The sequence below is a fragment of the Alexandromys fortis genome, unplaced genomic scaffold (assembly GCF_014885135.2).
Source record: "Alexandromys fortis isolate MF-2015 unplaced genomic scaffold, M_Fortis_MF-2015_v1.1 scaffold_104, whole genome shotgun sequence".
In the NCBI taxonomy this organism is placed as follows: domain Eukaryota; kingdom Metazoa; phylum Chordata; class Mammalia; order Rodentia; family Cricetidae; genus Alexandromys; species Alexandromys fortis.
Genome location: NW_026068000.1, coordinates 5,777,444 through 5,791,258, shown reverse-complemented (window position 1 = coordinate 5,791,258; position 13,815 = coordinate 5,777,444). Strand labels below are relative to the sequence as shown.

At 49.3% G+C, this 13,815-nt stretch overlaps 1 protein-coding gene across 2 annotated transcripts in view; it reads right to left on the bottom strand.

Moving 5' to 3' along the window:
* The window catches only part of Npc1 (NPC intracellular cholesterol transporter 1), a 44,850-nt gene extending 33,029 nt beyond the window's left edge, over positions 1–11,821 (bottom strand). The window contains exons 1-2 of one of the 2 annotated variants that reach the window (XM_050160737.1): positions 11,637–11,821; positions 360–482 (exon numbers count right to left, since the gene is read on the bottom strand). In XM_050160737.1, the coding sequence (XP_050016694.1) occupies positions 360–482; positions 11,637–11,693 (180 nt within the window). In that variant the 5' untranslated portion in view covers positions 11,694–11,821. Of the gene's footprint in view, positions 1–359; positions 483–3,757; positions 3,893–11,636 lie in introns of those variants that run through there. The other variant, XM_050160738.1, reaches the window with a different exon arrangement.
* Between the last annotated feature and the right edge of the window lie 1,994 nt (positions 11,822–13,815).

Here is a 13,815-nt window from a genome sequence, read left to right as displayed (position 1 = left end):
CCCAGCCTCTTAGTGCCGGAGTCCAAGTAAGTCTTGAAATCTAGGAACAAAACCAACCAACCAACCAAACAAGCTAACTTCTAACACACTTTGCAGAAGTAGCTAAAAAGCAGCATCTGAGGTCCTAAGGTCAGCTCTAAACAGTAACTCACTATTGGGAAACTCCAGGAGACTTACAAATTCAGCACTGGAAGATTAAGCCGGAAGCCGTTCTATGGGCTCTGTGTTCTGGGGTACAGGCTGGAGCCTAGGATAAGATTTAAGCCTGAGGCCTGGGGTGACAGCAGTTAAGAGTGATTACTTATCCTATGGAGAACTCAGTTCATGTTGGTCGCCTGGCCCCACAGCAGCACCCTTACCTGCACCAGGTCATACCCGTCCTTCGGTAAGGGTTTTGGTGGACCAGAATATTTGCAGTTGTACCTCTTATCTCCCAATGCTTTCCCACATTCTCCATACCAAACACAGGATTGTGAAAACACCTAGAGAAAGTCAACATGGAAAAAAAACAGATTTTATTTAGCAAGAAACGGTGCTCAGCCAGCAAACCAGTCAATGATACCTAAAAATGAAGAAACAACAACAAAGGTTCTGATTAAACATGCCAAGCAATACTGAGAAAGCAGGAACAAGTCAGGCGTGTGGGGGCTACACCGGCAATCCCAGCACTCTGAGGCTGAGACAGAGAGCAGGAGTTCAAGGCCAGTCTGGGCTGCACAGGAAAGACCCAGCCAATGCTGTCTCACAAACCAACAAGACAAAATAGGCAGGCCACAGGGTGAGACGGATCAGCGGTCGTGAGTACTTCCCGCTCTTCAGAGGACCCGCCTGAAACCCAGCTCCACACTGTCTGACCCCTACTGCTGGAAAGCACCAGGCTCAACACCCCAAACGTCTTTGTCAAGTCAGCGATGCAGGCATGGAAAGTATTTACAAGATACAGACTTCCGGCGTATCTGGATGAGGGCTCTACTTCCAGGAGCTTCACGGTACAAGCAAAAGCAACAGGCGACATGGGGACAGGGCACTCGGCAAGGTAGTGATCACAAGGCACTGTTTTGGGGGCATTTGCACACACAAAAAGTTAGATAAACCACCAAAAGACTATTTCCACATATACCTAGGTTAGCTGATGTTGGCACAAGTCCCTGGAGAACAAACCACCAGCACCACTGGTCCGACCTCAAGTGGTGCAGGACGCACACTGTCTCTGAGGGCTAAGGAAGACGAACGCAAGGACTGCATGTGCTAACTTTAAGGGCTATCACCTAGGCAACATTAACTCGATAAACTTTCTCATGAAAAGATGTGTCAAGAGCCACTCACATTCTCCATGTGACAGTCACACGCTATCTGAAATTGAGACAAGGAAGGGCTCCAGTGAGTCACCACCCTGTCCATGTGTGCTGCCCAGATGAAGCCCAGACTGCATCACAGCTGACCCAGCATGCCAGGGACTTGTAACCGTCCACAGGGAAAACATGACAGCCAGGAGCAAGCTGGATCCTGAGATCCCTGGTGGAAAGCCTTGAACACACTGGACGACAGGACCAATCGACGCCCATGTGTCCCATGGTTCCCAGGCAAGATGCAGATCCCGGAACAGAAACTACGAGGGCAGGAGAAATAGAGGCAAAACAGACCCATCAACCAGACCAAGGTACAATTGTCAAGGGATCCAGAGACAATATAAGTTGTTTAGACAGTAAAATTAAAACTGCAGTGTGCTGGAACCTCAGCTACCACAGAGAAGGGCTGAAACAGGAAGTAAGAGAAGCAGAGGTTGAAGACATCTTGGGTCACCTGGAGCCCCTGCCTTCACAGAAAGGGAGGAGCTTAGCAGTGAGTGTTTGCTCAACATGGGGAAGGCCTGGGTTCAAAAAGGCAAAAACAGACACCCCAATCCCCACATGGGAGATGTGGGAGTGGGAGTGGGGGGGGCACCACACCCTGTCACTTTTAGACAAGGGACAGTAGCTCTGGAGCTTCTTCCCCAGGCTGCTGTGTCTATGGCACAATCTGCCTCTCTGAATTCGCAAAGTCCTATGTGTAGGCCACAGGGAGAGAAATTATCCAAATGGGGAAGTGTCAAGATTTCTGTCTGTCTGTCTGTCTGTCTGTCTATCTATCTATCTATCTATCTATCTATCTATCTATCTATCTACTAGCAAACCAATCCCAGTTCTACCTTCCTCCACTCCTCCAGCTCTCCCCACCCTCCCCCTATCTGCTCCTCAGGCATGGTCTCCCCCGGGAAGTCACCTCATTGAGGCAGGACCAAGCCCCCTCCCCCATGCTGAGCAAACCCACAGAGAATGGGCTCCACAACATCAGCTCATGCATCATGGTTAGATCCTGGTCCCACTACCAGTGGCCCCACATACTGCCCAACCCCCACCACTGTCACCTGCCTTCAGGGGATCAAGTTCGGTCCTATGCAGGTTCCCCAGCTCTAAGTCCAGCTGTTTCTGTGGGCGTACTGACCCCTTTGCTCATATCATGGCTCCTCCCTCCTCTCTTCGACTGAACTGCAGGAGCTTGGGCCAGTGCTTAGTGTGGATCTCTGCATCTGCTTCCTTCAGCCTGTGCATGAGGGTTCTGTGATGTCAATTAAGGTAGTCCTCAACCTAATTACAGGAAAAGGCCAGTTCAGACCCCTCTCCACTATTGCTTAGATTCTTAGCTGGGGTCATCCCTGTGTATTTCTGGGAATTTCCCCAGTGCCAGGTTCCTTATTAACCCCATGATGGTTTTTTCTATCAAGATATCTCTTTCCTTGTTCTCCCTCTCTGTAGAGCAAGTGTCAAGACTTCAAACCAAACTCAGCAACTCAAGCCAAGAACTGAAGCTCTGGCCTTCCACAGACAGGTGGTTACCAATGTAACTCAAGTCTAAAAGGACAAAAAGCTGGTTATGGAGGTGGGGACACAGGAGCCGTCTCTCATTCCTCACAACTCTCTACCAGATGTCAAGCCCGTCTAACAGAATTCCAGAGAAAATTCCAGAGGCCAGTTAGAGTTTATTTGGGCGAAACTGATCAGGGAATTCAGCAGGACTAACACAAAGCAGGTTCTGAGCTGAACACTCAGACAATGTAATCGGATGGCATTTCTGAGAAAGCTAGGGGACTGGCTGCCAAAGGGCCACAGTTAACTAATCCCAGATCAACAAGCATCCACCCCAAATCCATGGTGAACAGGACAATCAAAATGGCCCAGTGTGGTTTCACAAAGACCACGCTTTTCATGCTTGGCCCCTGACTTCAAAGCCAAGTATCCCTGCCCCTGGAAAGGAAAGGGGAAGGCAGGAGGGGAGTCGGGCACTCTGGATCCCAAGAAGTCAACACTTCAAGTCAATAGGCAGGTTGAGCCCACTACCCCTGAAGGAGTCACTTAACCACCTCAATAGAACAAAACTATTTGGAGTTTCCTGGCCATGCTCAGGCTGGCATCTCACAGAATCATCTTGCCCACGGCAGCAGCCCCGGGCAGAGAGGCCCAAGGTGTCCATCAGCTCAGGGTCTTCCCAGCTGTGATGGGCGGCACCAGTGCGCAGTGTCTCACGTATTCCACAGGGAAGCCCCAGAGACTACAGACATAATTTGTGCAAGATCACACAAGTAGTGGCTTAGCCGGGATTGAAACTGAGGCCTTTTGGAGCCAGGCACAGACTCCTCATCAAAGGTAATTAACTCCTCAATTAGGGTTCTTCTCTAGAGTCAGCCGCCCACTCCCTCCTTTGTCAGGGCAGAGCCTACCATCTCGCAGGGCAGCACCGAAGGGCAAGACCCTCTTCACAATTACAGCAAGCGAGCCTGTTTCCTGCATGACTCTTCCCCTGGCCTCTTTGTTGTCAACAGCTTTGCCTCTTGGTATCCGCACCTGCCTATGAACAACGCTCTAATTTCAGGGACAGCTCCAAGCTCTCCACACCCACCTAGCTGCTTGCCAGCCTCTGGGAAACCAATCTCTTTCCAGGCGTCTATACCCAGGCCTCTTGCAACAGTTTAACCTTTGAAACTGCCTCCACTGCTAACATCATCTGCTCTGATGGGACTCCCTTGCTCAACCACCTCCCAGTCTGTAGTCTTCATGTGCTTAGAACCCACCCTCTCCTGCTGCCTGGGAAAAGGGCTCCAGATACCTTGTCTCGGCTCTTCCCTTCCTTCTGTCCTATCCTGAGGAGACTTGTCTGCCTCCACTCTGCTCCCTGTCCTCCTCACTACCCGCTAAGGCCATTCTCCAACTCCCGCGTGGTACTTATCAACGCGCCTAGGCATACTGTCCCATGAGGACACAGCACATTTCCCACGCTTACGCTACGGCACTTGCTAAGTGTCTGTTGTCACAGCCCCACCCAGACAGATCTGTGACTCATTGTACTGGAATACAGATGAGCAGGTAAAGTGCCTCATCTAAGGTCTGGACCAAGACACGGCAGCTGGACACCTACCTGTGGCCTAGGTGCTTCAGGAGGCTGGGCTCTCCTTCCACTGCACCAAGGGACCACAGGTTTAAAGAGACAAGGCTGGACCGCGCTCATCTCTGCAACCCATGGAGAATCTAACTGGTGCTTGGTGGCGGGATTTGCAATCTCAACCTCACCACAGTACAGAAGGCAGCCAGGGCTTGTGTGACAAAGAGGGCTGATGTGTCACAACGTCTCAGACGGTACAGCAGCACACGCTAATGCCACCACGCTCTGGGCAAGCGGAACTCATGCGGCCACACGCTTCCCTTTTAGACAAAGAACCTGACTTCCAAACACAATGCTGCCTGTTCTCTGACACAGAAGCCTGCTTCTGAGATGAGGGCTGTGACATTTGTCCCTAAACTCGGCATTTGGGAGGCTGAGGTAGCAGGATTGCTACTGGAGGCTAACCCAGGCTATACAGCAAGACTGGGTCACAGAACCAAACTGAACAAAACACACCCTGGTTTTAAATTCAGAAACATCCTCTTTTTTTTCCCCCCTTCCCCTGAGAAAGGATTTCTCTGTGTATCCTTGACTGTCCTAGAACTCGCTCTGTAGACCAGGCTGGCCTCGAACTCACAGAGATCTGCCTGCTTCTGCCTCCTGAGTGCTGGGATTAAAGGCACGTGCCACTACCTCCCTGCTCAGAAACATCTTCTTATGGAAAGAAGTATTATGCGCAGTATTAAAATGAAACTCACCATGTCTGAGGTCTACCATCACCAAAAAGTGAGTCTAACCAAAACATGAGCCCTGCTCTAGGGATGGGCAGTAGCAAAGGCTGCACATGTGTGACACACTGAGGTCACTGAACATGGCTAAAAGCAAAAGTCGTATGTGAATTTTACCACCAAAATAACACAAAGCAAAACCTGGTCTCAGCTGTTCTTCACCAGATGAAATGAAAGCCAGAGAGGCAGAGCTTCAGTTCTGCCAGCATCCTGAGGTCAAACGGGATTGAGGATGGCGAGCTGAGTGTCACACCATACCACACCACACCACACCACACCCAAGTGTCTGACAGTGCATCCGCTGACTCACGGACTGGGGTGTTTCACAGTCTGTATGCTGCTGCCACCACAGAATACCTGAGACTAAGTGATAAGAAGAAATGTATTTGTCTCACAGAGCTGGAGGCTAGAAGGCCAGGGTGGAGGGGCTGCATCTACTCATTCATTTGACCAAGGTGTATTGAGCTATTCAACGCTTGCAGTGTGTGTGTGTGTGTGTGTGTGTGTGTGTGTGTGTGTGTGTGTGTTCCAGCACAGGAACTGTGTGGGCGCGTTCAAGCCAGCGGTCAGATGTGGCATGTGCTCACACTGGTACTCCTAACTGAAAGGGCGACACTACTTAACGAGTACGTTTTGTCCATCCCTAAAATATTCTTTAAAGACTGCATATTTTCCTTTAATTGCAAATCAATAAACACCTATCACAAACATCCAGGTTTTGCAGATACACTGAATTACAACTGAAGGCCTTCCTTGGATCACCCTACCGTTTCTCACATTGAACCAGGGCTAACTCATCACACCCACGTCTCCCTTCCATAGAGGTTTTTTTTTTTTGTTTGTTTGTTTTTTTTTTTTTTCTCTTTTTGAACTCCCCTCAATTATTTTTATCTAGATCCTTAGGGTCAAACTCCACACCACAGAAAATACAAGCCTCATTGTCTCTTCCCCAGGCTTTTGTGTTACCCATCCTGTCTGCCCTGTTGGATGACCTTTGCTTAGATGCCTCCCCCAAGACTCACTTCCTCATTAGGCTGAACTCTGACCCCTTTTACCCTGGTCCAGTACCTGTGTTCTCAAAGTAGGTGAGCTGTCTTAATAGCTAAGCAGGGCCTGGCACTGAAGCAGAACCCGTCCTCCAAGTGAGGCGGCAGATGTCTCATGTTCTGGTGACATGTTTTGGTCACATCTTGAGAGCTCCCTTGTATGCAGTAGGGCCAGGCACGGACAAAGTCCGCCTCTGAGGGCCAAACATTTACTCTGTAGGCTTCTGAGACTTCAGGTTGCTGTGGCAAATACTCAACTCTGCCTGTAGACATTCAAATGCAGCCATAGCACAAAGTAAACGAAAGGACACATCCCAATAAAACTTTATTTACAAACGCTCTGGCTAGGCCACAGTTTGCTGGTTGTTGCTCTAAGATCAAGCAAAATTTAGGAGATCTGCAAGAGTATTTTCTTGCATTTGTTTTGATGCCTTGTAAGACTATGAGATTCTCAACAGCTGGGCCCAGGTATAAGTCTTCCTTTGAAACACCCTGCAGGCTGCATCCCAACCTTCAACGACTCAGAAACCGGCAAGACTTAGTGAGTTGAGAGAATCTCACCGGGTTTCTTCCGTTAAGAGATGAGAACTCGTGGTCATCTGGCGTCAGCCCAGATGTAGTGGTGACAAGGCTAGAGTGAGTCTCTACTTTCATAAGACAGGGAAGATGTGGTTTAATTACTAGAAATATTACCGAGGCAGAAACTTGCCGTCAACAGGGCTAGTGCAGGAAGATTTAAGAAAAACTAACCCATCTGCTATCTATCAGCAACTACAGTCTACTGTCCATGAGCACATAGGGAGGGCCGCTACCCACACTACACAGAAAGAAACCCTGACCACCACCAAGAGAGCTGTGTACTCCTGGAGGCCTCCGTGAATCCTGCTGAGGGCCAAACTCACAAGCCCAGGAGGCCGGTGGCACGCCAGGCACGAAGCCGTGTAGTTTCTCACTCGCCTCACTTCTCAAACACTCCATCATACAGAATACAAAGATTTTACAGGCAAGGGAACTAAGGCTCAGAAATGATATTCCAAGGCCACAGAGCTCATAAGTGATATAATTCTGAAAAACAAGACCAATGTTCTCCAGCCCATCTTCTGAATCTTCCCACACTCCCAACCCGAGTGTCTGCACAGTTCAAACTCTAGCCCTGTCTGGGCACTGACTCCTCCAGAGAAAACGCTGCGGCAGACAGGTAGCCCCACCTGCTGCAGCGAAGGTCCACAAATATTCTTTTTCACAGCCTGGTCATCTGTAGAAACAATGACTATCATTCCCATCTCTAGGTGGCTGTCAAGTGAGAACTCCTTCCTCGGTGTGACTGACAGTCCGCAGCTCCCTGCCAGCACCCAACCACGATGCTACAGAGTTGGAATTACCACACTGCTACCATTGTGGATAGGTAAAGGCAATAGAGGAACCAGCTCCAAGAGGGGAACAGGCCGGGTGGCTGCTGGTTAGCCCCACTGCCCACTGCCTCTGTAGCGAGTTTGGACACAGTAACAATAAAATAGGATGGGGTGGAGGGAACTCTGCCCAGAAAGTATACTGCCTTTGGAATTCAGAAGACATATTAAACAAACAAGGCAGGACTTGGAGGTGGAGGCTTGTTTTGATCTGACTTCTAGGGTAGAAACCTCTGGTTCTGTTTCAAAGCCTGCCTGGCACGTGTGCGCATACAGGGAAAGGGTAATTTTGTGCACACCAAGACTTGCCTGTGCGTGGGGTTTAAGTCAAATATTTCTAGAGCTCTCCATTGAGTTTGCAGTGTAAGTAACTCACCCAAGGCCACACTACTAGTTACTGTTAGACATGTACGAACTTCAGCTCACACAGGGTTGGAAGGGCCTCAAAGCCATAGCAAGTGAGCGCTGGTGTATCTGTAGAGGGCCATGGTCAGCCGACTAGCCACTCCCCGGCAACGACCAAGTCACACCGGAGACAGGAGCAGGTACTGAATGAGAAGCTTTACTGGTCAAACAGGTAACTACGGGGCACCCACTCACTTCAGCTTGCTAAATACCAGGAATGAGGGAGCAACACCTGAGCCTGAGTAGACTGCAGAAATCAGCGCAAGCTTCTGGGCTAGCATGGACTAGTCATGTGACCTGGAGACAAACATGAACTTAACGTTCCTGTTGATAAAACAAGAAAAATGGAGAGGACTCAGTGGCTAAGAGCTGCTCTTCCAGAGGTCCTGAGTCAATCCCCAGGCACACACCGCAGCTCACAACTGTGCATAACTATAAACGTCCCAAGTCAATTCCCAAGATCACACTGTGGCTCACAACTGCACATAACTATAGAAGTCCCGAGTCAAGAATCATCCCCACTGCCTGCTAGGAAGACGGCTGCACATGACCTGGCAGAACTAACAGCTCCTAGGAAACCGAGGCAAGAGCATTTCCAGCCAGCGGCCAGCCTTGCTCACACAGCAAGCACAACTCAAAAAGAAAAAGATCCTGGCTATTTTAAGAACTTTGTGAAGATAGTATACCATAATTTACCCCTTCATTACAATCAATGTCATCACCAGAAATCAAATGCAAATACAGTATATATGGATGCATGCATATATATAATTTATTGTTATTTTATGTTCATTGGTGTTTTGCACAATGTATGATGCCTGTGTGAAAGTGTCAGAAGCCCTGGAAATGGAGTTACAGACAGGTGTGAGCTGCCATGTGGGTCCTGGGAATTGAACCCGGATCCTCTGGAAGGGCAGCCAGCACTCCCAACTGCTGAGCCCTCTCTCCAGCTTTGATCACAACTAATATAGTTCTTGTCCTCAAGAGGCCTGCCTTTGGCATTTCAGTAACAAAACAAGTAACTTTTACAAACACCCTGGAAAGTAGACACAGTTACTATGACTTTATAGGGGAGGGAACTGGAGTGCCTGTGGGGAGAGACGGAGTTAAGGACCCCCTCCCACCGCCACCCCCTCAAAGACTTTGTTAACAGAAAAAGCCACTGTAGCAGTGTAAGCAAAAATCAGGAGCTTCCATGGGAAGGCATCCTGGCTGGGGAACAGCACAAGGGCCTGGGGAGGCTGGCACAAACTTTGTGTGGTCTGTCTGGGGACCAGACGCCCTCTGCGGAGCTCCAGGTGACAGTGAAGGGGGCACCTGAGACAGCCTAGATCAGACTTGCCAGGAGGTGACGTGCTATGCTTCAAACAGTGAGTCTTTAACAGGGACATGAGGAGACTTAGCCAGAAGAGGGTGCCTGTGCCTCCCTCAACAGAGGGACTCTTTGTTCTGGCTAATATAATAAATTCGGAAAAATACAAGGTTCTATTCAGCAAGCCCTTTACCCACTTGCAAACAAAGAAACAAAACCTTCCTTTCCCAGTTGACAATTTGTTATCAATCTGCCTGAAGCTGGAGAAGATCACACATACCCACTCCAATTTCACAATCCCTTCTTCCAGGTCAAAAGATTAACCCACTCCAGATCACCTCTGAAAGCGCCACTTAAATATTTAAGGAGTGCTCAAACCTCAACATATTCCAAGTTCTTCAAGGGGGAAAAAGGTCAGGCAGAAGAAGCTTGTTTATTTCTTCAACTGCATTCATTCCTGGATGAACAGGTGGGCTGCTGTTTGTATGAGGCAGGGTCTTGATATTTACCTGACTGGTTCAGAACCTGTTAGGTAGAAGAGGTTGGCCTCTATTTAGAGATCTGCCTGACTCTTCCTCCCTAGGGCGCAGATTAAAGGCGTGTACAGCATGACTATCAGCAAACACAGCATTATAAACAAGCTGTCTAGGCAGGCACCTGCAACTTTAGCACGTAGGGGGCTGAAGCAGGCTCATGGTGAATTCCAGGCACACCCGGGCAACAGAGTTCAAAAGCTGGGCCCTTAGAAACTGACACGAAAAATGCCAAAACAAACGCAAAAGCAGAACATTCAACTTGGAGATGTTATTTCATCATCTGTAAATTTAAAGAGAAAAACCAAAAATCTCTCCAAATGCATTTTAGATTTTCCAAAGAACAGCTGTGTCTAATCCCCAAGCAACTTGATTGGCGTTCAGACTGAAACCTGATGAGCTGCACCCAACCACCAGTACAAGTTCCAAAACCAGATACCCCACCCCCATCTCTTCAGCTGCCTGGGAGCCTTCAGATAGCAGAAAGCTGCTTTTTTAAAACAATGGGAGTGTTCCTAGTTCAGAGGACTTTGGAAAGATTTCCAGCATTTTGCAAGAGAATCAACTTTAGTCTACTCAAATGCTCTAGAAGAGGAGCTCACTGCTTATCAACCTGGAGGTAAGTTTAAACCACTTTATAGCGTGGAGTCTGCTGATTAGGTCCTGACCTAAAACTCTGGGGAAAAGAAACTGCTGATGTTTTCTCAAAGGCACCACACTAGGCAGGAGAACGGCTTCTCCACACACTGACTTCATCTCAATAATGATGAGGTTTTTATGATTTCAAAAAATCAAGGCTGAATCACCTAAACCAGAGATGGCAAGGGTTGGTCTGTCCCAAACAGCCCCCACTCCCCTCCGCTTTCCTTGACATTGGGTTCAGCCTGGTATCTGCGTGTGTACACTTCCTGGCTCCTGGGCCCTCCTGGATCAGCATCCCTACATCCCTGAGCACTGCACAGAGATGTAAAGTCCAAAGGATAAGTTTCCTAGACTGGGTAACTGAATCACCACCATGATAAGTCGAGTAGAGGGGAGTTAGTGGGCACAGGGCACAGAATTTCCATCGACTTAGTCATCCTGACGTGGTTTAATTAGTACCCCTCCGTGGACATCACCAAACACACACCCACTGTTTCCAATGAGAAAACTAGACACACAAACAGTAGTGACACACCCATGCCCAAACTGGCCACAGCAAGGAAAAGCCAGATGAGGGCCTACTGCGTTTGTGGGCCTCAGTTTCTCGAAACTTTATAACATACGTGATAAGAGGCAAACCACACTCTTTACATCAGGCTGATTCACTTCAAGTACTCAATTTGGTGCCTGAGTTCCGTTCTCTGCCTCCACCGTCTGGAGATAAGGAGCGATAATGCAATAAGAGCTACGTAAACTTAAGAGTTGATGTGCATGTAGAATTTGTTTTAGTCTAAAATGGATAAAAACAAGCAAAGTCCCTCTTTTCTGCACCCATTGTCCCTCCAATCCCACTTCCTAAATCAGGTGACCACAGTTGGAATGAGCTCAAAGCTGGCCAAATAGCGGCCCCCGCTGTCACCTCTCCCAGACCACAGGGCAGCATGGGGGTAGACAGACACAGGAGAAGGCGACCTCCGCGGCTGCACCCGCAAACCAACTTCCCCACGCCTGCGCCCGGGGTCTCCGGAGTCGCCGCACGGCCCAGCCCGCCCTCCCGCCCGCCCGGGGCTCTGGAAGCCGCTCACCTGCGCAGGGCACAGCAGCAGCAGCAGGAGGCCGAGGGCCGGGAGGCGCGTGCTCATGCTGTCACCGCGCGGGGCTACGGACCTCTGTGGGGCTCGCTGTGTACCCGAGCTCCCGGGCACTGGCTGGGCGGTTTCAGGGCAGGCGCCTGACCAAGGAGCGGGCAGACGCAGGCAGCTGGCTGCGCGCGCAAGTCAGGAAGGACGGAGGCGGTGTCGACTGCCGCCACTCCGAACCCTCCAGGAGGCGGGGTTAAGCGTTCAGGGGCGGGGCTTAGAGCACAGAGCGGCGCGGAGCCTTGGTTGAGCCACGCTGCCAGCCCCCTCTGCTTCGGTCCTCGGTGGATCTGCACAGCCCTGCTGCCTGGGAACTCTTAGAGCACAGGTCTTGGTACCCATCGCCAAAGCCACGCTGGCTCGCGCCCTCCCCGGGAACTAACCCAGCTCTTTTGTGCTGCGCCATCCCTGCGCGCCTCTCGGGCTGGGATCTCTCACACCTGGGAAGCTGCACTTTTAAAATCCATCCTAGGATGGTGCTCTGGACTTAATCAAACAACCTCTGACTTTGATGTTTCAATTTACTGCTCCTTTTTTCTTCCTGGGTTGGAGAGGTCGGGCGAAGGTTTAGCACGTACTACTTCGAGGGAATTTTCCTAATTAAGAAGCCATTCCTCAGATCACTGAAACATTTCAAACTCTGTTTCTTTTATATTTATTTATTCTTGGTTTTTCAAGATAGGGTTTCTTTATATAACAGTCTTCAACCTCTGCTTCTTTAGGCCCCGATAAGTACTCTGATCAACTCTCCCAGTCCCAATCACCCAAAAGGAATCCTTGCTGTCGCATCTTCTAGCCAACGGGGCTCTTCAGAGCGGTGGCCTGACCCTGTTGGGATATGACTGCTTGATTAATTCAGACCAGGTTTGAGAGCGCACTAAATCGCACCACCTACCGGCCAAGGCGCGTCTAGCAGTGAACCCATGCTTACGGTGGAAATGTAAACTTCTGTGAAGTTTAAATTTTTTAAAAATCACTTATAATTGCACCGTGATGGTCAGTCTATGTTACACTGTGCTGTATTTTATTTTATGAGTTTTTTTCTTGGTGAAAACTATTTTAACATGATTGAGACCCAAATAGAAGCTTTTTGTTTGCACAATACCACCACTTTCCCTTCCCTAAACCTTCTTACATTCCCTAACTTGTCTGGATTCCACAAAGCCTTGCCTCTTCCTGTACTCTCTGCTTCCCTGTGGCACTGCAGGCCAATAGCATGGAAGCTGCTGCTGCTTTTCCTCATGAAGAGAGAAAGAGGGAGGTATGACCAGAATTCCCAGAAAGCAATGCGCCCATGTCAGACCTGCAAGGTGAGCACTTCAGTGTTTGTGCAGTGTTTATGCAGGTCCAGGGTTAAGTTATTTCAGTCCCCCTACCACGCACCACCCACCTCTATCTTCCACCAACCCAAAGGCTAAAGTATCAAGAGCTAACATCTGAGACAGCTACACAGAGGCTTCCTGGCTTTGCTGTGATTTGTCTATCTTTAAAGGGTGCCTTTATTATTCCTTGCTTTGTTTTGTTCATGAAACTGCTACCACATGGGCATAGGGTATTTGGGGCACCTGAACCTGTGTTCCTGGACCATGGTCACTGTGTGTGTGCGTGCAAATTGACCCAAGCCAAAATGCTGTTTAGTTGGCAGATGAAAGAAGACCTTAAATGGCTACGCTAATAGCTTGTGATCCATCAGGTAACTTAGTAAACAACCTCCCATTGGAGTTCCTATTGACACTTGCTATAGGAAAGAACGACACAATACTCAAATTTCTGTAATCTTCTGAAGAAAACAGAAGTTATCCCCTGTTCTGGGGGGTTGAACCCAGAGCTTTGGACATGCCAAGCAAATGCTTTACGAATGGATCCCAGAACCCAATGCTCTGCTCTGTCCCTTTAAGAGACAAGCCACACCCACTTCCTTCCACAGCTGATCTTCAGCTTCCAACCTGAGCCCTTTCTTTTCAGTCTCCCCTCTGAAGAGACAGCTTCTGTCTCTCCCTTCTCCCCACTTCTCCCCTTCCTCCTCTCTGTTTCTCTCTCTCTGTTTCTCTCTCTCTGTTTCTCTCTCTCTGTTTCTCTCTCTCTCTCTCTCTCTCTCTCTCTCTCTCTCTCTCTCTCCCCCTCT